We start from the raw sequence: 27,285 nt of genomic DNA, 5'->3' as shown, positions 1-27,285 counted from the left end.
TCAAACAAATTTAATCAAACAGCTTTGTTTAAGCTTATAAATAATTTAGCTTTATTTTGAACTATTTATAATTTGCTTAATTGATTTCTTTTCATACAAAGTAGCAAGAAAATAATTTTGAATTAAATTTATTACTCTTATATAAAAAACATTTAATTTTTATGTCAAAATATTTTGTTCAAAGTATAAATAAATTTTGTTTAACTGTTCAAAATATAGGTTTAATTGTTTACTAACAAAAGATCCTAGTGAAGTATGTTTTGTTGTGTAATTTAGCTTACTTTACTTATTTTAGACTTAATAATCAAAAATATTATATAGTTTTATAACAGTCGGATTTAATATTAAGTATTTCACCTATTAATAACTATTATCTGTAGAAAATATCTTATTTTAATAAAAATATGTATACACCTACTATATTCTATGCTTCTATTCTCTCATTACAGTAATTATTTTTTTACAGAACCCAGTTGAAGTGTGTTGATTTGTTGACACACAGAAACATATGTTGGTATAATAAAGGAAGATTACTGTATAATTTGTTGTTATAAATTTGTTTATATATTTTATGTTACAAATGATATCTTAAAAGTAACAAAAAATTTCTACAACAGTACATATGTCAAGAGACTAATATTTAGAAAACATTTCACAAATAAGTTATTATGTCTCATTTAAGACAAATTTGTTGTCCTGATCATCCTGACAGTGCTTTAGTTGAAGATTATCGAGCAGGAGACATGGTATGTCCAGAATGTGGTCTAGTTGTAGGGGATAGAACTATTGATGTTGGGTCAGAGTGGAGAACCTTTTCAAAGGATGGTAAAAATGCAACAAAAAATAAGGTAAAATTTTAATTTCTAATTAGATTTTTTTTAAATTATTTTTTTATGAAGTTTGAGTTATATGTGTTTGTTTTTTATTTTTGATCAAATTAAATGATATTTTGTTTAATGATATTTTTTAATTTTAAGTCTGAATTCTAAACAGTTTGCATTTTGAATGACAATTATAATAAAAATAAATTTTAGGGTTTACCTAAAGTTTTAATTAGTCCTCTCAAAAATCAATATTGTATAAACCGTCCAACAATTAGGATTTAGTAATTAATTTAAAAAATGCAACATTTTAGTTTATAAAGTGAACAAATTACACTTACTTTATAGATTTTACTTCTTTATTTTAAGTACAACAAAAGTTTTTATTTTTATCAAATTATTCTAAATAGCTTCCACTTAGTATACTTAAAGGCTGTTATTCTCCTTTCGGCCAATTTATAAAGTCAGTTGGCAAAAAAGGAGGAAAATTTTGTTTTGTATTTTCAAAATATAACCTTACGACTTAGTATTAATTTTGTGATGTAAAGTTTAATATTTATGTAAATTTTAATGCAGAGTTTCCCAAACTCATTTTCTAAACCGCCTTTTCAGAAATTTGAAAAATAATTGCCCTCGCTATTTTACAAAGTAGTTTTTCTCTTAAGTACAACTTTTTGAGCCGAAAAAGTTGTGTTCGAAATATAATTTAGTCTTGTACTTCTTATGCACGCACTTTTGGGCTGTGTTCAAAGTAGTTTACAGGGCTTGAGAAAATAAGTTGCATTTGTTTTCTTATAAGCCCAGTAAAGTGTTTTAAAATACTTAATTATAAAAAACCTTGTGTAATCTGTAATCAATCCTGTTTAGATATGAATTGTTTTGAAACTAATGAAACTTTTAGGGTAGTGGTGGACAACTTTCGTAGTCAGCAATTCATATTTACTAAAAAAAATTTTTTTAGTTACAACTCGTTAAAAAAATTTAATTGCGGGCTGCATAATTTGAAAAAATAACATGTATAAAAATTAAAAAAACTTGAACAAAATTGTAATAAAATGATTTAGTATTATTGTGATCTAGGAAATACTATTGTTAACTGAAAACCAAATTGAAAGTGTATTTCAAAATATTAAGTATCAAAAAACTAAATTTTGTTTGTTTTGCATAAGTAGTTTTAAATTTATTTAGCGGGTCGAAATTTGACTAGATCTTAACCGTACGTTACCCATCTGAAATCTTAACTTAAACCTGACATTATAATAATCTCTTATATTGCGTACTTTTTGTTTTAAAGGTTGCAATCAAAGTTCTCGACTTAAAAAGGAGAATGATTCAATGATAAATTTTTAAAATTTTATTACAATACAATGTTTCACTCGTTTAAAAAAACCTCGTTATAGTTTTTTTTAAACGAGTGAAACATTGTATTGTAATAAAATTTTAAAAATTTATCATTTAATCTCTTATATAACGAATTTTGGACATTTAGAAGTTAATACTAAGTAACTTATTTAAGCCGCACAAAATACTTTAATTATTTTATAAATAGGCATATTCTAAAATTACCAGAGATTAAAAAACTATAAAAGAATGAACAATTTATTTTACACATAATAAAATAAATATTAAAACATAATTTCTGATCTAGTTTGAGGAAGTTTGACCAACTGGTTGATTATCTCACATGAAAAGTGGTTTCATCAACAGCTTTAGTTAATGCATTAAAATTATTGATTTCAATGCAAAAATATATTATAAGCAAGTTAGTTGTAAACTTAAAAACTTAATTTTAAACTTTTCAAACTATATGTTTTGTAGTAGAATACCATCAAATAGTATTTGACCTGTAATAATAATAAATAGTGTTTAACCTTTGGGAAACTAAACCTTAATTTTAACATTTTCTTTTTCTTAATTAAAATTAAAAAAAAAATCTTAAGTTTTACAGTTAATTCTGTGAACAGAAAGTAATCGATTAAAAAACTCTTTTAATTAGGTTAAAATTTTGTTTTGTAACTGTAGCAGTCTTTTTGATGGCTTATTTTTTACGGTTTAAATTTATTTTTTATCTAGTTATTAGCCTATAATAATTTACCAGAAGAAAATAGTGAAAAACTATAAGCTAGTGTTGAACTATTAAAATAAACAATACATTCTAGTTGCTAATATATTAAAAATTAAGATTAAACAAAAAACAGTTGTATTAATAAATTAAAAAATCTTAATATATAGATTTTTTAAGCATAATAAATCAAGTTAGAAAATAAAATTGAGTTTAAGAATCTTTTAAATGAAAAGTTCGAAGTCATTTAAAATAGAGACCTCAAGTTTTTACTCTTTTAAAACAAAAAAAAAAATTGAAATAAAAACTTTAATGGTTATCAAGATTTTTTTATTTATACAGGTTGAACAAGTAATAACATAAATATGTCAAATAAATTTCTTTCAAACAAATACTTTAATCACTATGCTATAAAAACTTTTAGTTTAATGTAAAACGACAAATAAAAACTACAAAATTAACCAGGTCAAAATAAAACTATTAACAGATTTAAGGCTATAGGGGGGGTCCAACATTTTTTTTTCAAAAAATAACTTTGGCTTTTATATGAAAGTTTAAAGTATAAAGTACAAGTTGGTTTTTATAGATTTCAAAAATATCATTTAACTTTTGAGATATTTATTTTTTTGTAAAAATTTTCCAATATTAACGTATGGACCGCAAATTTTTTGGGGTCAATTTTCTCGGAAATTTTAAAATTTACTAAAAATCTATCTCCTCCTTCATTTTTCAAGCAATCTTCTTCAAATTTTCAGGAAACGTTCCTTATAATATAAGTAAAACGTTACTTTAGAATTTTAATAATTTAAAAAAATAAAAATTTTATAAAAAAAATTAAAAAAAAAAGTTTTTACAAATTTTTTAAATTCCCAAGTAACGTTTTTTTGTTATTGTATAAAGATTAGACTGTGAAAGTTTGAAGAAGATTGCTTGAAAAATGTAGAAGGAGATAGATTTTAAATGAAATAGTCTTTTTTTTGCTGTTTTAGTTTTCCCTTCCTATAGGGAGCCTATTATGCGGCCCGACTTTGACTGATAATATCTCAGAAAATAATTTGAATTTTTTAAAACAATAAAAAGCATCTTGAAGCTTAGAAAAAACTCCATAAAATAAGTTCAACTTGTAAAAAACATGGTTTACCCCCCCTCCCTATGGCCTTAAAACATAAACCATTTTATAAATACAGTAGACTTCCGCTTAAGTTTGCACTTTGAACGAAAGTGCAAACTAAATTTATTACTGTTTTTTTTTCAAAATGATAAATTTAAATATTATATACAATAACGTTATGCGTATAACATGAAATCAACTAAAACAAAAAACAAAAATTCATTAAAAAAATAGATCTATATAAGCTATTAAATATTATGTATTTTTTTTTATTAATACTTAGTTAGTTATAGACTTTATTTAAGTTGAATTTTAGAAAATATAAATTTGCACTCTTTTTTGGTTAAAAAGTGCGAACTCAAGAAAAAGTCTACCGTAATTAATATTTATTAGGCATTATGCAAACCTGTTGTAGAATAAATAACTTAATAAAATTTTTATTATACAAACTACTTAAATACAATACAAACCATGTTAAATAAGAAGTATTTTAAAAGATCAAATAAGATAAAAACACTTTCATAAAATAATGTCTGCTACTTAAGTCTAATATCATAAGAAGGATAAGGTTCATGACTGCTTGCAAGTTTTTCTAATCTGATTCTAAATCAGTAAAATAAAGCCTCCTTTACAAATATCTAGATTAGATCTTTTGCTCAAGATGTTGATAACTAAACTGAAAGCTTTCTCAACAACATAGCTTGAAGGAAAAACTATAAACAACAATCTAAATTCCACTGAAATGATTGGATACTTTTGCCTTAGATTTTGTTGAGTGATTTTTGTAAGAAAGCTTTCATATCGTTCTTCTGAAAAATATACTTTAAGTTCAAGGTCAGTTTGTAAGTCTGAGAAGGTTTCCTGTAAGTCGTTTACTTCTAAAAGATCTGCCTCGGAGGGATCCACATTTTTATCTATATGATAACTTTTTTGTGTCAAATCGAAGTTTTTTTACTTAATATGTTGCAATTGTTAAAAATTCCAGATTTTTTAGGTTTTTTTTTGCGTAAATTGTCAAATTCAAGGTTTTTCCAGGTTTCTAGATAAACTGGCAACCCTGTATAGTTTTATTTCTTAGTCTAACTTAGTGAATTTTCAAAAATCAATTGGAAATATCATGAGGTGATATAACTATCACCTCATGATATTTTTAATAAAAGTGAAAATATACAGGGTTGCCAGTTTACCTAGAAATTTAATAATATATAACATAGATTTTTACAAACCATTTATGATACCAAATAACATATATGTCAGTTTAAAAAATTGTGAGAGGGATTCCGATCGTCTATGATTTATGTAATTACATTTATATTTACTAAAATCGCCCCCAGGGGGACGATATCGCCCACTTTGGGAAACCCTGGTTTAATGTTTTAGTCATATAGAAGTATGTTTTTTTTCAAATAAAAACATTTAAATTAGTATATAATGAACTGAATACTTTTTGATGCTTGTTTTCTCATTTTAAAATACACTACACCGGTTTTTTATATTTAAATAAGTTCTTTAAAGTTATTTTTATATAAGTTAAACTCAAAGTTAGGCTCAATTTATTTTTTGTAGTTGTTCTAATATGTTCTTATTAGTAAATTATGAATATTTACTTTGTTCATAAAAGTACTTTTAATTTAAGTAATTAGACAATATAAAGAAAAAGTTAGGCGATTTTAGTAATTAAGGACATAGGGGGGTCTACCTTGATTTTTAAAAGTTGATCTTATTTTTTAGAGTTATATCTGAGCCACCAGACATTTTAACCGCTTGTAAAAATTCAATGTAATTTTTGAGATACGAGCGATGAAAGTCAGTGACCTCCATAGGTTCCTAATGGAAGGGCAAACTAAAAACGCAAAAAAGACTATTTCACAAAAAATCTATCTCCTCCTTCGAAAACCACCCTTTTTCTTTTGTTTTTTATTTTAAATTTTTTTTCATATGTATAAAATTCCAACATCAAAGTCTTTTTAACTATAAAAGGAACGTTTCCTGAAAGTTTAAGGTCTCTAGCTCAAAAATGAAAGAGAGGATATATTTTAGTGATTTTTTAAATTTCCGAGAAAATTAACTTAGAAAAATTACAATATCTCAAAGGTTAAATATTTTTTTTATTATATAAAAACTGGCTTGTAGTTTGTACTTCAAGCTTTCATATAAGATCCAATATTATTTTTAGTAAAAAAAAAGTAATGTTGAACCCCCCTATGCCCTTAAGTACATTACTCTTTCTGTTGAAGGTATATAACTTAAATACTACTAAAATAGTATTAAAAATATACTATAACTATACTAACTGGTGTGTAAATATATACACAATACTACCACAACCAAGTATTGTTGTAGCCACATTTGAAATAATCAGCTAAAAGTAAACTAAATCAGGGGCAATTTTTTATTAAAAACCTTAAAAGCAGACTGTTTTTTTTATGAGTTTAAGAATGCCTGATTATAATTTACAAGATGTAAAAACACAGAATAGCTAAAGCATAACTTAGGTTTACCAGTTCAAAAAATATATAAATAGATATGTTGATAACAGTGGCATAGCATGGTATTTTGGTTAGGGGGTCTACATTTTTTTTTTCAAAAAATCCTTTAAGTTAAGAATTTTGTAATTAGCTATAAAAAGATCTTTTTATAAGTAATATAATTGAAATAAATTCATTAAGTAAAATAAATTCAAAGTGAATATTTAAAAAAAATACTTATATATTAAAAAACTAAGCAATTAAAAAAAAGATTATTATTATCAAAATTATTTATACTTGCACAACTGTAAACTTACTAAATAAAAATTGTTTTTACTACTTGCAGTAGACTTTATATCTTTAAAAATGAATATTTTCAATAAAACGAAAGTATCTGTTTTATTTATGAAAAAAATATATCAATCTATTAATAAACAATACAACAGTGATAACAACACCTTACTGCTCATTATATATTACACACAATTATTTTTTAGTAAAAGAAAGTGAAATGTTATAAATAGAATAGATTGCTTGCTTATTTAATGTAAGTTAGGTATTAATGCTAGAAAATTAAATCTGAATTATAACAAAGTTAAAGCAAGGTGAACTTAGCTTATTGATTTTTTTTTAAGTTTTAATAAAATACAAATCAAAAGTTGTCAAAAAAGAAGCATTAAATGAAAAATGTAGAACATATGACATAATGAAAAACAGTTTTGTGGCAAGTTTGAAACGTAAGACAGTAAAACTGAATATCTAAAGAACATGAAAAAAGCATAAAAATATTTTTAAAGAGTTGATAATATACAAAAGTTTTTATATTTTGAAAAATATTCTATTGCAAGTAAGTTGAAAAATAATACAAAAACAAATTTTTTTTTATGAAATAGCTAAATATTTTCGAAGATAATAACAAAATAAAAAGTAATTTAAGTCAGACAAAACATAGAACTTGTAAAACAAACTACAGGCGGTAATGTAATATCTAATAATAAAAAAACATATATATGAAACATGTCATATTTATCAAAAGCTAAAGTAGTTACAAAGAAAAACCTACGTTTGTCCTAATAAAAAACATAAATGCTTATTTTTAACCTTTGTAATGAAAATGCAACCTTCTATCTTTTTTGTTTATAAATAAACTCATAACTTCTTCATTATAACCACTACAGTTTTTAATTAAGTCTCTACCAATAGAAATAACACTTATGGACTTTAATCTAGACTGACCCATGGTATTTCGTAAACACGTTTTTATTCTCTTTGAAGATGTAAATGTCCGTTCAGCTTCAGTTGAACACATATATATAGTTATTAGAAGTTTTATAGTTGCAGGAAATTTATCAGAAAGATTGTTATTCTTTATGTACAGCAGAGTTTTTACTAATCCCCTTTTGTGCATTTCTTGTTGATCGTAAATAAACATTAATTCGGTTTGTAGCCTTTTACAATCTACAACAGGATGAAAATTGTTCACTGCTTCGATAAGGTCAGAAGGAAAACATTTTGAATAAAAAGCATACAAATTTTCTAAAAACAACTGTGATATTCTTAAGTGTCCTGAAAAGTTAAATCTTTTAGCAACATTTACCCTTACACTGTCACAAACTTTTTTTTGCGGAAGAAGAGAGGCATATTTTTGCATGATCGTAACACTAGAATTACGAAGTCTATTAACAGCATCTTGAAAATTTTTCACATGTTGTTCAACTTTTTGCACAGTTAAATTAGTGCTTTTGCATTACATTATACAAAACATCTACTTCAGGCATAAGCTTAGAAAAAAAATTTAACCAAAAGTTGAACTTTTCATCATTTAAGAGTCTTATGCAGTTTTCTGCCGTAGCTATAGTGGAATATCCGTAACAGTCAGTTTTACTAACAAAATATTCAAACCCTGTAAGTAACTCGTTTTTTCTTTCTGCAACTTTGCAAACGATTTTTGAGTTGTACTTCCATCTAGTTTTGCATCCAGAAGGAACATTCACTTCAACTACACGTCTTCTTTCTGGTAACTTTAAAAAAAGTAGGAGTCTGATCTAATTTAGCAAAAAAAGTTTTGCCTCTCGGTTGCAACTAGCAGCCATCAAAAGCACTTAATTTAGCTGATGAGCAGCACAATGTACGTAATAAGCGTTTTCATACACTTCCTTTACTTTCACATGAACCCTTCCTGTTCTTCCCTTCATGACCAAAGCACCATCATAAGTCTGAGCGATTAATTTTTTTTTTGTCACCCTGCAGGATTTTCTCCAGTTCATTTAAAATAACTTCTGAATTACTTTCTGCATTTACTCTTTTTGGCTAAAAAAAAACCCAAACCTCTCAACGACTCTGTTACTGTTGATATATCTATCACTATAGACAATTGGTTTTAACTGCTCACATCTGTTGTTTCGTCCGCAATTACTGCTATAAAGTTTGCCTGCTATACTTGAGATATAACTTCCTTCCTGTAAACCTCCAATGCACATAGCAACATTTCATTTTGTATTGTTAGAGACACTCCTGAAAATGCTTTACTTGTTTCAAATTGCGTTTTAAGATCTTTTCAAGTTTGCTAGCAAACTTAAGCAAAGATCTAAGGTCACCAGGATTTAAAGAATCTTCCATTTCATTATGTTGTCTCAAAGCTATTTCTTGGAATTCGTAGAAACGCACAATATCAATTCTAGTTAACAATACTTTTCTTGTTCAAAACTAGAACAACTAAATGTTAATAAAGATCTAGAAAAAAGCCAGCTGAGTTTAAAAAAAAGTCTTTAAATTAGTTATTCTGAGTTAAGTTAAAAGTTTCAAGCTAACCTGAATCCTGAGATTTTCAAAAAATTCAAATTGTCCTGAGTTATTCTGAGTGTGTGACAACCTGACATACTGTAAAAAATAACTTGTCAATTCAATTTCTGACAATTGAAATTCTTTAACAATTTTTAAGGGGTTATATTTCTAATAACTCATTAAATTTTAAAACATAAAAAACATTCATGGAAGTCTAAATAATTGTTAATATAATATTTTTTTTATTATGAAAATTACCATTTTCTGATAACTTGCATAGATAGCTTTAAAATGAAGAAAATTAATTTATCGTAAACTTTTAAAATTTCTGCGAAAGCTAACAATTTTATTTCTTTTAATAAAGTTATTTTAAAAGTACAGCTTTAAAATAAATATATCATCATCTGTTTTTGTTGATAATAAAAAATAAATAAAACCTTTATGACTCAACCAAAAATATATTTATATTTATAAAATTTATTTAGTACAACTTACTCACAATTTAAAAAAATAAAATGTATTTAAATTAAACTACAAATAAATAGTCAACTAAGTATAACAATTAATACATCTGAACATTTTTCTCTATGTAATTTCTAGATAATATTCAACATCTATTTTATATCAATGAAAAACAATTGTATTAAACTCAAAATATTTCATACTTTTAGTATGTTGCAGCTTTTAATATACTATCTTTATCTTTTAAACAATATGTTAAATCTTCAGTATTATAATTTAAAGTTTTAAATTTTTTGTAGAACAAATCTAAAAAGCTAGGTTTTTTTTTAACTTATACATTTTTAGCTGTATTAAAATATATAACTGTAAAAATAAATCTTAAGAAACGAAGAATGAAATATTAAAAATAAAAAAAATCATACCACTTGAACTGCAGTCTAGAGTAATAGCAATATCTGGTGTTGGTCTGCTATTTTTTAATTCAAGCTTTTCAACTTCAGATAATTTTCCTATCTGACATTTTTTTTATAGATTTGCAACGTTCGTTACAATATTACTTTGCATATTTTTTTAGTAATAATCTAAAGATTAATCAAAATAAATTTTACTTTTTTTAAATATTATAAAACAAATTTTACAAAATAAAACAAAAAAATATAACTTTGAAGATATCAAGATTGCCTTGCCACTCTTTGAGTCAACATAACTGTCCTGAGTTAGGTTAAAAATATCATGAGTCATCATAAGCATATTAAATTCCTTTAAAGAATTTTCTTAATTTTTTTTTAGAACTAATAGAAACTAGGCTCTTAAACAAAATTGGTTAGACAACACCATAAAATGCAACTAAATTAACTAATATCTCATTCATAATCTAAATAAAAACTTTCATGAAAGCTTTTAAAAACACTAAAAGTACCCTGAATTAAAAAAAAGCAAATATATCGTTATTCAGCCTGAGCTTAAAAAAACTTAAAATATTATGAGTTATCCTGATCTCTACTGAGTCGTACTAAAGTTTTCAAAGACTTCATAAAATCCTTAGCTATCCTGAGTGTGTGGAAAGATTATACTAAATGTTTCTGATACATAACAAAATGTTTAAAAGATAAATTTTTAAGGGTCAACTTTTTCAATGTTTTTAAAAATTTACAAGAATTATAACTTTTCCCTTATCTTAAAATCAGTGTTTCTAAAATCTTTAGGGAATAGCATTTTTTAAGTATTACAAACAGTTGGTAGAAAGAAGATTTTTGAAAATACTGTTTTAAATATTTAAATTTAAAATTAATCAATTATGTCTTTTAGATTGAAAATTGATTTTAAAAGATATGTTTTTACAATTTGCTTTAAATTTATTCATGATGTGACTGAAGAAATTTTAAAATAACTTGCTACAAAAATTGATTAATTTTTCAACTCTATGGCTGATCGAATTAGAAACTTTGATTTGTTTATCATTGATTTGTTTTTGATCTTAATAAAAAAAGAAACTACTTTTACTAAGAATTTCAAGTTTACTGAAATTTCAACAATACTTTTTGTATAGTGAGATTGTAACAAATTCGATTCTCGATTTCGTTATTTTATACTTTTCCGCCAGTTGGCGCTATAGTCAGCCAAAATTGTGTACTTATTTCAAGATAACGATAAGAAAATGCTCATTAGTCTCTAGCTTGCGCACTACGCGCAACTCGATATGTTGTTCGTTATTTTTGTTTTTGGCTCAGTTAGCCATAAGATCGTGCAAAAAGCACACTAATTTTAAGAACTTAAGACACTGATTGAATTTAAGAACTTTGTTATGATTGTCATTTTATAAGAACTTTATGTTTATTTGTATAACTGTATTGTAATGTACTCAGTTAAGCCATAAGACCGTGCGAGAGGCACACGAACTCATTATAAGAACTTTTTTATTATTTTTGTTCTATAAGATCTTGATGCTTATTTGCGTTATCGAATTATATTGTGCTTAGTTTAGCCATCGTTGTGCATGAAGCACGATATATATTAAGACTCTGTATTATTAATACTTTTATTTGTAAGAACTATTTTAGTATTTAAAATTTTAAAAACTTTAAGAACATTTCTATTTGTAGAACTTTGTGTTTATTTATTGTGTTTATATTCGCAGTTTTATTCAACTGATTTATTAGCTGCTTTATAATTTCTACTTCCTAATTTTCACATTAACATCACGTTTTGAATAAACTCACTTTATTAAAGAAATTATATATATTAAGCTTATTACATACTTAATAATTACTAAGTTAAACATAATGAGTAAGGTAAATTCAGTAAAAACTTTAAAAGCTAAACGCGCTAAGCGTTTAGCACAAAAAAGGGGACTTCCCCCAGTTAAAGGTAGTTCCTACCACAGGCCCCCGGAGGACTACAAGATTAACACTTTAATCACAGTATGGACTCTTTGTTTATTAGTTTTTTTTTAATTTATTTTATAAAATTATGTTATTAATATTTTATATTCTTATTATGAATTTATATTTTTTTTAAGCAGTTAGTTATTGCTATTTTTACTACAATTTGTTTATTCTTAAATCATTATCTATATAAGATAGGTTTAGCTTCATGGTTTGTTTACAGAATGTTAGCATTTGCCCTTGTATAAAAGTCTATCATAACTGTTATACTACTGCGGTGCACTACCTCGTTGGTTCTTTTTGAGTCTAAATTCTTATGAAGTTTATGAATTTATAAAAATTTTCTTATTGGAGTTTTTCATCAACATCGGTGCATACTTGCGCTTATGCACCGAATCAGTATACTGGGTAATTTCCCTAACTTGTCACTAATTGGTATTTAAAATTTCGCTTAACTTTTTTAATACTAGATAAACATAGTTGAAAAAAGACAAATGAAGCAGAGAAAATAAACAATACAGGATGAAGATAATACTTTTTTTTCTTTACTTCTATCCTTTTTTATATGTGGCACACATGCGCCAGTGTCCCACCCCACGCTACGCCCCTGGTTGATAAATATATTGAAAGAGGCAATTATGTAGTTTGAAAAAACTGCAGCTTATCAACTACTTCAATTTAAAACAAGAAATAAAAATTACTATTTTAAGCTATGTCCCTGACATGTTCCACAAACATGATAGTTAAAGATTGTTACTTAAAGTATAACAAAATTGTGTTTCAAAAAAATCTAGGGCTACCCGAAGGTTTGTTATTGAAAGGGCTGTAAAACACTTGAAAGTTTTTATAATTCTAGTTTGTTATCATACCTTAAACTTTTTTATTGTGAAAACTAATAATTACAATCAAATGGTGTAAACTTAATTATAAAACATTTTAGTTATCATAAATTAAATGTTTTGCTTTTTAGGACATGTCTCGTGTTGGAGATGTAAGAAATCCTCTTCTGTCAGGGAGTGATCTATCAACAATCATACAAGAAAATCCTGGACAACCTAGTGGTTCAGGTTTTAGAGAATTTGGTTTTGATATCTATAGTTAATACATTTTTCAGTTATAAGTTAAAAAATTTTTGTCATTTTATTTTTACTAAGTCTACTTGAATACTTATGATAATTTGTTGTGCAAGCAAGTCGTAAAGGTTTGTCTTCCTATATAAAATATTTTGAAGGTTTATATGAAATGCATCTCAAATTTATTGTAAGATAGAATGAAAAAGTTGATCTATTTATTAGTCAATTAAAACCCTAAAAAATTAAAAACAGTTTTTTTTAAGCTATACAGAGTTGCCACACACTCAGGGAACTCAGGGAATCTCAGGGAATTTTCAAACTGTAGAAAATCTCAGGGAAACTCAGGGAATTTTGGCATTTTTCTTTTAACTCAGGGAAACTCAGGGAAGTTTTGATTTTTTCTCTAAATTTCAGGGAAGTTTTTGAAAATCTCAGGGAAATTTTTTTCTAGATCTAGAATGAGGTTTAGTTAATCCAGTTTCAATATTTTGTTCAAAAGTAGTAATTTTTATTATTTAAGTGGTTATTTAGAATTTTTTAGCCTTGCGGCTAGTTCTTCAATATTCTTAGTATTAGTATTGTAGTTTTTCCTTGAGGCTGTTTTTGTGCTTCACAATGGCCAGAGAAGTGTTGAACGGGGCTTTAGCTTAAATAAGGAAGTAATATCAACTAATATGGGAGAGATGACAATAAGGTCCCGAAGAATGATCAAAGATCATCTATATGCAAACAGTCTAGAACCAAGCACAGTTGAACTAAGTTCTGAATTGTTTAAATTTGTAAAATCTTCTAGGGCCCAATATTTGGCATATCTTGAGCAACAGCGCTTTGCTAAAAATGTTCCAAATAAAGGTGATGCTTTGAGCAAGTTAGGAGAACATAAAAGTAAACTTACAAAGCAACTCAAATGTTTGAATGAAGACTGACAAATATACTGCAGATGCCAACAAACAGTCTGATTTAGAAGCAATGAAAGAATTATTAGCAAGAGGAATAGCTGCTAAGGACAACGCAAATAAACTTGAAAATAAAATTAAAACTATTGATTTAGAAATTGCATACTTAAAAAAACAGTATTAAGATTTTTTTATTAGGTAATGTGAAATTGTTTTAAAATCAAAATTATGTTTTCAGTTATTTAAAATAGATTGTGTATGAACATCTAAAAGACATAAAAAAAAAATTCAATTTTAGATTATTTTGTATCAGTTGTTAGGTATTAAGTTGTACTTTGATATGAGATATTTCTTTAGCTATTTCTTTAAACTTTCTTTTTGCAGGTTTTTTTACAATAATGTTAAGCTTTTAAGTTTTATTTATTGCATTCAGAACAGTTGCTAGGAAAGACATACAAGTCATAATGAAGTTATTATGTATGCATTTAAGTGAGTTCTTCATGTGAAATTATTATTATAGTATAACTAAATTTTGTCAATTAAAATGTCAAACAAATTAAACTTTATTCTTTTATGTAGAAAGTTAACTAACAAGTTTACACAAAGTTGTGCAAAAATTTAATTTTTAATTGGTTTAAACCTTTTAAGATTGAGTTTTTGAAAACAGTTTTTTTCATAAATTTAATGCAGAAGCATACACATACAACCTTCCTTTTATTATTAAAGAAGAAAAATGAGAATGAGGTATTGATAATTTGTGTTAGAAGAGAAAAAAAAAATTTAAGATTTGAAAAATACTCAGGGAAACTCAGGGAAATTTAAGGTTGCTCAGGGAAATTTTTGGTCACTCAGGGAAGATTTTTTGGCTAAAAGAGTGGCAACCCTGTATTATGTATGCATTTAAGTGAGTTCTTCATGTGAAATTATTATTATAGTATAACTAAATTTTGTCAATTAAAATGTCAAACAAATTAAACTTTATTCTTTTATGTAGAAAGTTAACTAACAAGTTTACACAAAGTTGTGCAAAAATTTAATTTTTAATTGGTTTAAACCTTTTAAGATTGAGTTTTTGAAAACTGTTTTTTTCATAAATTTAATGCAGAAGCATACACATACAACCTTCCTTTTATTATTAAAGAAGAAAAATGAGAATGAGGTATTGATAATTTGTGTTAGAAGAGAAAAAAAAAAATTTAAGATTTGAAAAATACTCAGGGAAACTCAGGGAAATTTAAGGTTACTCAGGGAAATTTTTGGTCACTCAGGGAAGATTTTTTGGCTAAAAGAGTGGCAACCCTGTAGTTAATGAATTTTTAGAATACCTATAAAGTTACTTATAGCTCATAGTTTTAATTTTCATTAAGTATATAGAGTTAAGGGCATAGGGGGGTAAACACCCTTTTTTGGTTTTTGATCTTATTTTATATAGTTTTTACTAAGCTACAAGATGCTTTTTACAGATTTAAAAAATTAAAAATAATTTTTGAGATATAGCCGGTCAAAGTCGGAGGCAACAAGAGGATCCTAATGGGAGGCGCAAACTAAAACGGCAAATAACTAGAAATCACTAAAAATCTATCTCCTCCTACGTTTTTTGAGATAACTACCTCAAATTTTCAGGAAATGTTCCTTGCAGTATTTAGAAAATTCTGTCGGAAGGAATTTAAAAAAAAATTATTTAAAAAAAAAATTATAATAAAAAAACAAAAAAAAACTGTTTTTTTTTTGTTTATTTTTTATATAACTTTTTTATTTTCAATTTTTTTCAAAATTCCTTCCGACAGAATTTTCTAAATATATCAAGGAACACTTCCTGAAAGTTTGAGGTAGTTATTTCAAAAAACGTTGGAGAAGATAGATTTTTAGTGAAATAGTCTATTTTTGCCGTTTTAGTTTGCGCCTTCCATAACATAAGGAACCTATTGTTGGCTCCGACTTTGACCGGCTATATCTCAAAAACTGTTTTGAATTTTTTAAATCTGTAAAAAGCATCTTGTAGCTTAGTAAAAACTATATAAAATACGATCAAAAACCAAAAAAGGGTGTTTACCCCCCCGCTATGCCCTTAATATTGTTTTTGAATAAATACTGTTTTAACCTCATTGCTGTAGTATATTTAGTTTTAACAATTTTATTCAGGATTCTCTAGTTTCAACAACAGAAGAACTATGTCTAATACTGATAGGGTACTTATAAATGCGTTCAGAGAGATTGCATCTATGTGTGATAGAATCAACATTACTACTGAGATCAAGGTGTGTTAGTTTTGTAATTTTCACTGTTGTTTTACCTGATACAAATTCCGGATCTGGGCATAGCTTGCAAAGATCAGGATCAAACCAGGTTTTAATTAAAAAATAGATTTGGATCTGGTCCCGGTTGAATTTAAATTTAAAAAGAAGGCTTTTTTTGTTCTACAAAAGTGAAAAAAATTTTAAGGTTCTATTCCGGTCTCAATCTAGATTAAAGACTCGGATCCGACTAAGCTAAGTTTAAAAATAAAATTAACCAGACCAGGAACTTTAATTTATATTGCGATGCGACCATAAGCAGATAAGACCTTTTTTCAAATTTAGAGGTGGCTGGGACCAGATCCGAATATATTTTTAAGATTGAAACCTGGTTTGATTTAGACCTTAGCAAGCTATGACAGGATCCGGAATTTGAGCCGGTAGAAAACTATTTAACATAATGTTTACGTAATAAATCTTAGTTTAATATTTACTGTTATGATATTTTTAAAACAGTTTTATTTTTAGGAAGCAGCTAATAAACTCTTTAAGGAAGTATACGAATCAAAACAACTTAGAGGACGTAGTAATGATGCCATTTCCGCTGCTTGTCTTTATATTGCATGCAGGCAAAAACAAGCACCACGTACTTTTAAAGAGGTATTTTAAATATGATGATGTATTACTTAGAGTCTTGGAGAAGTCACAACTTTTTGTAACACCATCCATATAAGATAAATGCACAGCTCTGAAGTAAATATATAAAAATATAAAGATGATTTACTCTTTTTAAATGTTGAAGGTCTTTTATTAAAATAATTTATAATGCTTCAATAACGAAAACTTGATGTTATTAATTAGATATATAATTATATATTATAGTATTTTCATCTAACATACAGATATACATGTTACAGAGTTGCTAAAAAACCTGGAACTTTGGACAAAAGTCAATAAAAAAACCTGGAATTTTAAACAATCATTAAATGCAAAATAATGAAATTTAGATTAGATATGAAAAATCCATCATATACAATATTTTTTTTTGTTCTATTTAGAATTTTGTTTATTATAAAACCTATATAAAGTTTAATTACACAGGGTTGCCAAAAAACCTGGAATCCAGGAAAACCAGGAATTTTAGAACTTTTGAAAAAAAAAACCTGGAATTTTGAACAAAAATCACTAAAAATCCTGGAAAAATATAGACTTTTAAAACGTTTTTTATATCAGGGTTGCCACACACTCAGGGAACTCAGGGAATCTCAGGGAATTTTGAAACTGTAGAAAATCTCAGGGAAACTCAGGGAATTTTGGCATTTTTCTTTTAACTCAGGGAAACTCAAGGAAGTTTTGATTTTTTCTCTAAATTTCAGGGAAGTTTTTGAAAATCTCAGGGAAATTTTTTTCTAGATCTAGAATAAGGTTTAGTTAATCCAGTTTCAATATTTTGTTCAAAAGTAGTAATTTTTATTATTTAAGTGGTTATTTAGAATTTCTTTAGCCTTGCGGCTAGTTCTTCAATATTCTTAGTATTAACATTGTAGTTTTTTTAAGTTTTAAATTTATATTTACTTAAGTAAAATCAAACAGTTTAGACACCTTTTGTTTTGACACACTTGATATCCCAAGCAAGTATAAAGATTTAACAAGAGTCCTTGAGGCTGTTTTTGTGCTTCACAATGGCCAGGCAAGTGTTGAACGGGGCTTTAGCTTAAATAAGGAAGTAATATCAACTAATATGGGAGAGATGACAATAAGGTCCCGAAGAATGATCAAAGATCATCTATATGCAAACAGTCTAGAACCAAGCACAGTTGAACTAAGTTCTGAATTGTTAAAATTTGTAAAATCTTCTAGGGCCCAATATTTGGCATATCTTGAGCAACAGCGCTTTGCTAAAAATGTTCCAAATAAAGGTGATGCTTTGAGCAAGTTAGGAGAACATAAAAGTAAACTTACAAAGCAACTCAAATGTTTGAATGAAGACTATGACAAATATACTGCAGATGCCAACAAACAGTCTGATTTAGAAGCAATGAAAGAATTATTAGCAAGAGGAATAGCTGCTTAGGACAACGCAAATAAACTTGAAAATAAAATTAAAACTATTGATTTAGAAATTGCATACTTAAAAAAATAGTATTAAGATTTTTTATTAGGTAATGTGAAATTGTTTTAAAATCAAAATTATGTTTTCAGTTATTTAAAATAGATTGTGTATGAACATCTAAAAGACATAAAAAAATTTTAATTTTAGATTATTTTGTATCAGTTGTTAGGTATTAAGTTGTACTTTGATATGAAATATTTCTTTAGCTATTTCTTTAAACTTTCTTTTTGCAGGTTTTTTTACAATAATGTTCAGGGTTCGTGCGTGTCAGGCTAAATCAGTCTAAGTCAGGCTAAATCAGTTTTTTTGAAAAAAGTTAAAAAACGTCAGGCTAAATCAGTTTTTTTATTTAAAAATTTGAGAATCTCAGTTTTTCTCAGTTTTAATGCTTGAAAATTTTTGATAAAAAAATATTGAGAAATCTTTTTAAGATCAGATTGGATGTGAATTTATTTCTAAATAAAGATTTAACTGTTCAAAATATAGTTTTAATTGTTTGCTAATAAAAGATCCTAGTAAAGTAACTTCACTGGAATATAAATAAAAACAAATTATACAGTAATCTTCCTTTATTCTACCAACATATGTTTCTGTGTGTCAACGAATCAACACACTTCATTCGTTGACACACAGAAACATATGTTGGTAGAATAAAGGAAGATTACTGTATAATTTGTTTTTATAAATAAAGATTTAGTAATTAAAGACAAAGTCAGTCCATATTTGTAAAAATAAATGCTTAAAACCTTTTGTTGAATCTCTAAAACAAAATTAAGAATCTTCATCATTTTGTTTTAAGTAGATTATATACGTCATATTCATAAAAATTCATAAAAAAATACAGTTTAAACATTACAGTTTAATTCAACAACTTTGCTGTTTGTTTGAATTTGTTTACATCAGCTATGTTTTTCAGAGCTTAGTTGGTTGAACTGTTTTAATTTCCAATTTTAAGGCTTTACACCAAATACTTTTTAGATTGAAACTCTTAGCAGTTTATTCATATATTTTACTGTTTGTTTTAAGTTATGAGAGATATTCACAACACTAAAATTTAGCTTTAAGATATAAGTACTAAGTTTTGTGGGAGTGCAAATTTTAGGTACAATTCATCTATACAAAAACAAATAGTTAAGAATACAAGAATATTAAAGGTTTTTTTTCAAATTTAAGGGTAAGCTTTTAAAAATTTAATATAATATCAACAATCACTTTTTTATTTAGAGTTTAGGATTTATAATTATGTATCAATTTTAAGTATTAGTCAAAATACTATAATTTACATTTTTTACTTCCTTTAATACTTGTGTAAGGGTTTCATTTTAATTTTAATAAAACACGACAATGCATGTTGTTTTATTATAAATCTTCTGGCTATAATGTTTTTACTTAGTGCTTAATTAAATTAAACAATTGAGTTTAGTAATATATATTAAATTTTTACACTAGTAATAGATCAGATATAACACTTATTTTACAACTTATCACTGAATTTGTTATGTTAAAGGCATAGGGTAGGGTCAATCACCTTTTTCCTAGTTAAGTCTTATTTTATTGAGTTGTAACTAAGCTATGAGTTGATTTTTGCAGATTTTTAGAGCTCAAAATATTTTTGAGATCAAGCTGGTTGAAGTCAGAGACTACAATAGTACTAATCAAGACCCCCCAATACCTAAAATGACTTCTAAAGGGGATTTTCATTACTTCTAAAATGTCAGGCTAAATTAGTCTCAGTCAGGCTAAATGAAAAAAATTCGCGCACGAACCCTGAATGTTAAGCTTTTAAGTTTTATTTACTGCATTCAGAACAGTTGCTAGGAAAGACATACAAGTCATAATTAAGTTATTATGTATGCATTTAAGTGAGTTCTTCATAAAATTTTTTTATTATAGTATAATTAAATTTTGTCAATTAAAAAGTCAAACAAATTAAACTTTATTCTTTTATGTAGAAAGTTAACTAACAAGTTTACACAAAGTTGTGCAAAAATTTAGTTTTTAATTTTTAATTGGTTTAAACCTTTTAAGATTGAGTTTTTGAAAACAGTTTTTTTTCATAAATTTAATGCAGAAGCATACACATACAACCTTCCTTTTATTATTAAAGAATAAAAATAAGTATGAGGTATTAATAATTTGTGTTATAAGAGAAAAATTTTTTTTTAAGATTTGAAAAATACTCAGGGAAACTCAGGGAAATTTAAGGTTACTCAGGGAAATTTTTGGTCACTCAGGGAAGATTTTTTGGCTCAAAGAGTGGCAACCCTGTTATATGTTAAGTAGTAAAATTTTGATTTAACACAAAATATTTATCATATATCTAAAAAAATTTGTGATCATCAAAATTTTTTTGATCAAAAATCACATCTAAAGAAGCTTTAAGATATCTTTTCAATGTCGTTATGCAATTGAACACAGTTTTTTATCTTAAACCTAACTTTGAGCTAAAAATAGACCCTAAAACGAGTAATTTTAAAAACCTGTAAGAAATTTTGAAAACCCAGAGAGAATTTGCCAAAAACATTTGGCCACCATGCATTACAGTATCTTTTCAGTTGCTTCTACTATTAATGTAAGTTTTTTACCTTAATTTGAAATTTATACTAAAAATTAACAAAAAATTTGTACTTTTAAAATCCTGGAAGAAATTCAGAAAACTTTTGGCAATTAATAATAGTTGCTTTTACTTTTTCTTTCTCAGTTAAACTTTTTGGTGGCTAAAAATATTTTTATAAAATGATTTGACTAAGCATTAACTGTTTTAGTTGACGCAAAGACATGAAAATGCATAAAATTTAAATAATCACAATTATCAAAACAACTGTCATATAAATTACCTAAATGAGATATTTTGAATATTTATTCACGAAACTTATACAGTTTTAGCATCTATATTGTTTTATTAACACGTTCTATATGAAAACTAAAAATTAAGTTTTAGTGAAATTTGCGTAAATTTTAATTATGTTATATTTTGCTATAAAAAACAGAACCTTTTATCTAAAAAATTATAAGTACTTATAATTGTATAGAATATTAAATGTATTAGTTACTAGTTACAGTATAGTTAATGATCTGTAGGCTGATACAAGTGAGAGGTCTTTTTTGTTTTTTGAATCTCAAATTGTTTTTTTTTTGTAAGCTTGGATGTTGGTATTTAAGGTATTGAAACTAGTCTAATTAAATACTCTTTTTGAAAAATATAAGGTACCTTTAAAAATAATTTAAAGTAGATAATATTTAACAATAATTTTAGTTGATGTGAAAATTACTTTAAAACTTTAACTAATGTGAACTATAAAATGTTTAAAGAACTCTTAAACAGTTCAATAACGTTTAAATAATAGTTCTTATACTTGAACCATAAAAAAGTCTTCATACAGTTTTTACTATATAATACAAGTATAAATCTCGGACTCTAGGGCCTTATCAAAAATAATAAATATAACTAAAAAGAGCTATTTAATATTATGCTTGACTGCACAAGACTTAGTTTTCCATATATGGTTATTTTCTTTTCTGACTAGAAATTCGACATTCAAAAACTATGAAATAACGAGTAAAGTACAGTAGTTTCATTACACTTTCTCTTCCTCAGATTTTTGGAAGATAATCTTCATTGTTTCCTTTTCTTTCCTTGGTGGCAGAATTGTGTGAAAATAAGCCATTTTTTCTAAATCTAAACACCTTATTTATATAAAGATGTGCAAATTAAATATTTTATTTACAACCGGGTTTCTGTGACCTCTTCAAATTAAATTAAATACTAAACTGCACATAACAATTTTGCTTACTTATAATGTTATTTAAAAAATCATTGATACATGAAAATATAAACAAAATGATTTGAAAATGATAAATAAAGCCAAAAACATAATAGTACCTGCTGATAAAACCACAAATTTTTACAAAATTCATAAACTAGAATACATCAATCTATTATTAAAGTCCATCAGAAAAACACACAAAAAAGTGATAAAAGTATAGTAGATAACATAAAAAAAGAAGCAAAAGAAGTTGTAAGTAATCTTAAACTTTAAAAGAAAATAATAAACTACCTACCAAACAAACAATGCTACATAACTCTGAAAGACCACAAAAGAGTAGACTGTAACTATAACCCAAAAACCAGACTAATAAATCCATGTTACTCTGACATTGGACAGGTAAGTAAAATTGTAATAGACCAAATCAAAAACAATTTAAAAAAAGCAAATCAGTATAACCAATGGAAAAGTACACAAGAAGTAATCAAATGATACAAAAATCTAGAAATGCATAAATACAAACTAATAAAATTTAATATAGAAGACTTTTATCCATCAATAACAGAAAGGTAACTAAAAGATGCTCTAAATTTTGATAACAAAATCACACAAATAACAACACAAGAAAAAAGATAATCCTTAATGCAACAAAATCTGTTTTATATAACCAAGATAAAAAAGAAAAAGTAACAAAGATGAAAACCAACTTTTTGACATTACAATGGGTGGAAAACACGGGGCTGAAGTGTGTGAGTTAATTTTACAAGGTCTAAAAGATATATTACCAAATTTGATAATAGGATTATAAAGAGACGATAGACTTATAGCTGTAGAAAAAAAGCTAAGCAATGTAGAAATAGAAAAAATAAAGAAAAATTGCACAAATTTTTTAAAAGCATAAGCATAATTTTAATTATAGAAAACCTCTCGTGGAAAATTGACTACTTAGATCTAATTTTTTTTTGGCTCATTATATTAATTTAATACAATTCGTTCGAAACTAAGTACTAATTTTACCTAATTATATACTGATAAGCTTGAATTTTCGAATATGTAACATTTTAGTTTTTTGGTTATATTTTCATGCATGAATGATTTTTTAAGTAAGCAACATTGTTATGTGCAGTTTAGTATTTTATTTAACTAAAGAGGTCACAATTTTTTGTCACCGAAACCCGGTCGTGAATAAAATATTTACTTCGCACATCTTTATATAAATAAGCTCTTTACATTTCAGTAAATTAAGCTATCTTTTTTAGCTAATGCAAATAATTACAAATCTGAACACCAAAACAAAAAAAGCAGTTCAATACAATTAAATAAAACATACGGGAACAGGTCAAAGTTGCACAAAGACAAAATTGCACGAGGGGACTAAATTACACAAAGGGTCAATTTTGCACGAAGACAAAATTGCACGAGAGTAAAGAAAACTAAAAGATAAGCTAATAAAAAAACAAAAAAAAATTTTACTGACCGAAGGCAAGGGTTAGGGGTAACAGTGGTAGTAAAAAAAAGAAATAATGAAATTATTGTTTAAAAAAAAAATAATTAATTAAAAATAAAAAAAGAAAGCTACCAATCGAGGATCTAATTAAGAAAAAAAAATAAGTTACCGACCGAGGGTAAGGGTTAGAAGTAACAGTGATAATAAAATAAAAATCTAAAATTGAAAAAAAAAATCAATCTGTGCAAAAGTGTCTTAGTGCAACTTAGTCCCTTCATGAATGTTTGACACCTACACAAAACATACATAAGTACAAACTAGTCATAAAACTAATTTATAAGAGAATTTTAAGTAGTTACCACTATGATAATAAAACAATTTTTATAACTGGTTTTAAACTTTCAATAAATTAAATTTTACTATTGGTGAGAAACATTAAAAAATTTGTATAAAAATATTTAACTTGAAAAACAAAATGGCAAAAGGTGGTGTTAAAATTGTACAGGGTGGTCACTAAACCTGGAATCCTGGAGTTAGACAATTTAGGCTAAAAAAACAGGAATCACCATGAACTAGAGAAATTTAAAAAAACTGGAATTTTGAACAAAAATCACTGAGAACCAGGAAATTTGAACATTTTTTACATGTTGAAAAGTGAAATTTTCGATATGACACAAAAAATCTTCATGTAAAAAAAATCTTCATCAATTTTTGTTAGTCAAAGACATATTTAAAGCAGCTTTACAGTATTTTTTAAATGTTGTTATACTACTTAATACTATTTTTACTTTAAACTTAATTTTAAACTAAAAATAGACCCAATAACTATTGTCTTTCAACAAGTGAAAAACCTGGAGAAAATTTGCCCAAACTCTTTAGCCACCTTGATTATAGTACATATTTGCATAAAAAGACATTTGAATTAAGTTAAGATTGAATTTTAAAAATCAAATGATTATTCTTTAAGCTAATTTTTGATTGTAGTATGTATTTTTTTATTTTGATAACTTAAAACCCCGCACTTGTTTCCTATATAAATATACTTTATCAATATGACCAAAAGTCCTTGCTATGAAAAACAACTTTTAAGTATTAGCATTTTAAAAGTTTTTTTTTCAAATTAAAATAAAGCATAGAATCAAAACTTTGAAGGAACACTAACTATTAATTTCTTAATCGTATCTTTTGTAAATTATTAAACAGATAGTTGCGATATCTCGAATATCAAAGAAGGATATTAGTAAAGCGTTCAAACTAATTGTGCGGAATATGGAAACTCAAGTCAGAACTATAACAAGCAGCGACTTTGTTGTAAGTAAATACACATATTGATTAAAATTACGTATTTAAAACAATACTCTACCAAACACTTTTTAATTAACATTTAAACTCTGAATTTGAAATTTTTAGTTTTTTATTTCTGAATGTGTGGAAAAAAACTTAGAAAGAATTTATTTAGGACCGTTTCTGTGGCAAACTAGAATTACCATTTAAACTGAGACAAGTTGCAAAGACAGTAGCTAAAAACGCCGCTGATATGAATTTAGTTGCTGGTCGCTCGCCTTTGTCTGTTGTTGCTGCAGCTATTTTCTTAGTATCTCAAGCATCGAAAAACAAAAAGTCTCAAAAAGGTAAGTTATTATTAAGTTTTTTTTGATAAGTTAAGTTTTTGTTTTGATTTTATATCAAACAATTTATTATATTTATTTCTATAGTTAATATTGTTTATTAAATAAGTATCAAATTCTTAAGTATAACTAGTACATCAATATGTGTATAAAATTTATAATATATTTAGATATCCCTTATTTGACTACAACCTAAGTAGCATAAAATATCTTTGTATAACTTTTTAGTAAAAAAGTAGATTTAAATTACCACATTAATTTTTATATCATATTTCATTGGAAAGTTTTTGGACATATAATGCAAAATTGCACAAGTATTTAATACTTTTCCAAAATTGTGAAAACTACTTCTTAAATAGTTATTTAATTGAGGCTGTTTAAAATCCCATGCTGACTCGTGTTAGTTTTTTCACATGTAGGGGCAACTTAAAATAGATCAGTAAGCAAAGCAAATTACCTTTTTTTCCACTTAGTTTATAAATTATAATTGTTTTAAATAACCTACATGCAGAAATTGCCGATGTCGCTGGAGTTGCCGAAGTAACAATCAGAGCAACTTATAAAGAGATTGTAACGCATGCAAAAAAATTATTTCCTCCAGACTTTGTTTTTGTTACTTCACCTACAATGCTGCTTCAGTGTTAATCAAAATAAAATATCTAGCATTTTAAATTTTCCGTTTTATTTTATAGTGTATAAAAAGATCAAAATATCTCATTTCATAAATATTTTATTCATTTACTCTTTAGCAAATGTGAATTGTTTTAATAATCGCCTAAAATTGTGTTAAAAAGGGGTTACTAAGTAAAGTTCAAGATTTTTTTTTTTCAAATTTCGTTCTGTTAATGTTTTTTAACTTTGATTTGAAATATATACGAAGTATAAAATATACTCAGGAAAAAAACTGTTTTCCACTCATAAAATAAACTTTTTTAAACAAATTTTAGTTTAATCTTTTATTGATTGTATATACTTTTCAAATAATATTGATGTAGATATGTTATATTTTAAATTAAGAGTAAATGTTATTAGTATTTTTATAAATCAATTTTTTAAAATATATTTGAATTTCACAACAATACCATGCTCGCGTGGTGAAATTTATTATTGATGGCACGAAACATCTACTTTGTTGATGATGGCCAACATAAATTCTTACTGGTTGGAATATACTCTTAATGGTTTCAGTATCCACTTGTGATACTTATAGACTCTAAATATACTGCTAAAAACATGGTTTCCACTGATTTTAAAAATCAAGAAATTTTTTTTTTTTTTGCAAAATGATCGGTTCTGGAACTTTGTACTCAAATTTATTTTAATCAAAATTATTTTTAATTAAAAAAAGGTTAAATAAAAGTTTTTTTTAAATCTTTGACGTTGAGAGTAATATCATTTAAAATGCAGCTATGGTGGTCACAAATCTTTCTAGTTTTCCATAATCCTAAAAATTGGTTAAAGATCACATACATGCTAAATGTATTAAGCCTGGTTTACTATTATTTATAACCCGACCAGTAAAAATTTGTTCATTTTTAGATGTTCTTTAATAAGGGCCTATTATAAAAACAAGTTTATCTAATAAAACTGTTCTTAAATTAAAGTTTTATTAAAGATATATTTGCATTATTAGTTTTATTTTGATATAAATTTAACTTATTTTATCTTTTTTTACTTTTTTCTTTATATCAATATACTTATATAGAACTTATTTATTTGATTATATAGCATTTTTAAAGTTATTTGATAAATTTTTTCTATCATGCTTTGTAGAATTCTTAAATTAACCTGTTATTACTATGTTTATATTCGATGTTCTTCTCATTTACGTAGCTAGTATAATTTCTAAGCAAGTAATTTTTAAATGTGAAACCTTTTTGCTTTCATATACAAAATCTTCAAATTTCAGTCTATATTCTACGTTTTAAGTCTAGCACAAACGTTGTATAGTTGTTACCTAATCTATTACTATCTTATAGTCAGTTAGTTTCTTGTTTTACGATTACAAACCTACACAAATTGTTCTACAACTTGA

The 27,285-nt window shown here is 25.9% G+C and overlaps 1 protein-coding gene across 1 annotated transcript; it reads left to right on the top strand.

The window, feature by feature from the left end:
• Positions 1-621: 621 nt before the first annotated feature.
• Positions 622-26,757, top strand: LOC145849560 (transcription initiation factor IIB-like). Its single transcript, XM_082954513.1, has 7 exons — positions 622-848; positions 13,063-13,159; positions 16,204-16,319; positions 16,824-16,955; positions 24,826-24,933; positions 25,082-25,253; positions 25,762-26,757. The coding sequence occupies exons 1-7, from the start codon at positions 669-671 to the stop codon at positions 25,893-25,895; spliced, it is 939 nt and encodes a 312-aa protein (XP_082810639.1). The 5' UTR covers positions 622-668; the 3' UTR covers positions 25,896-26,757.
• Positions 26,758-27,285: the final 528 nt, after the last annotated feature.

This window comes from Thalia democratica, chromosome 2 (assembly GCF_965202585.1).
Source record: "Thalia democratica chromosome 2, ktThaDemo2.hap1.1, whole genome shotgun sequence".
NCBI classification, from domain to species: domain Eukaryota; kingdom Metazoa; phylum Chordata; class Thaliacea; order Salpida; family Salpidae; genus Thalia; species Thalia democratica.
This window is presented reverse-complemented; position numbering and strand designations above follow the sequence as displayed.

What these genes read in the sequence shown, in the direction of transcription:
- LOC145849560 (XM_082954513.1), top strand. Translation starts at nt 669, where the DNA reads ATGTCTCATTTAAGACAAATTTGTTGTCCTGATCATCCTGACAGTGCT. An exon ending in AAAATGCAACAAAAAATAAG is followed by an intron (nt 849 to 13,062) that starts GTAAAATTTTAA and finishes TTTGCTTTTTAG; the next exon opens with GACATGTCTCGTGTTGGAGA. An exon ending in CACCACGTACTTTTAAAGAG is followed by an intron (nt 16,956 to 24,825) that starts GTATTTTAAATA and finishes ATTATTAAACAG; the next exon opens with ATAGTTGCGATATCTCGAAT.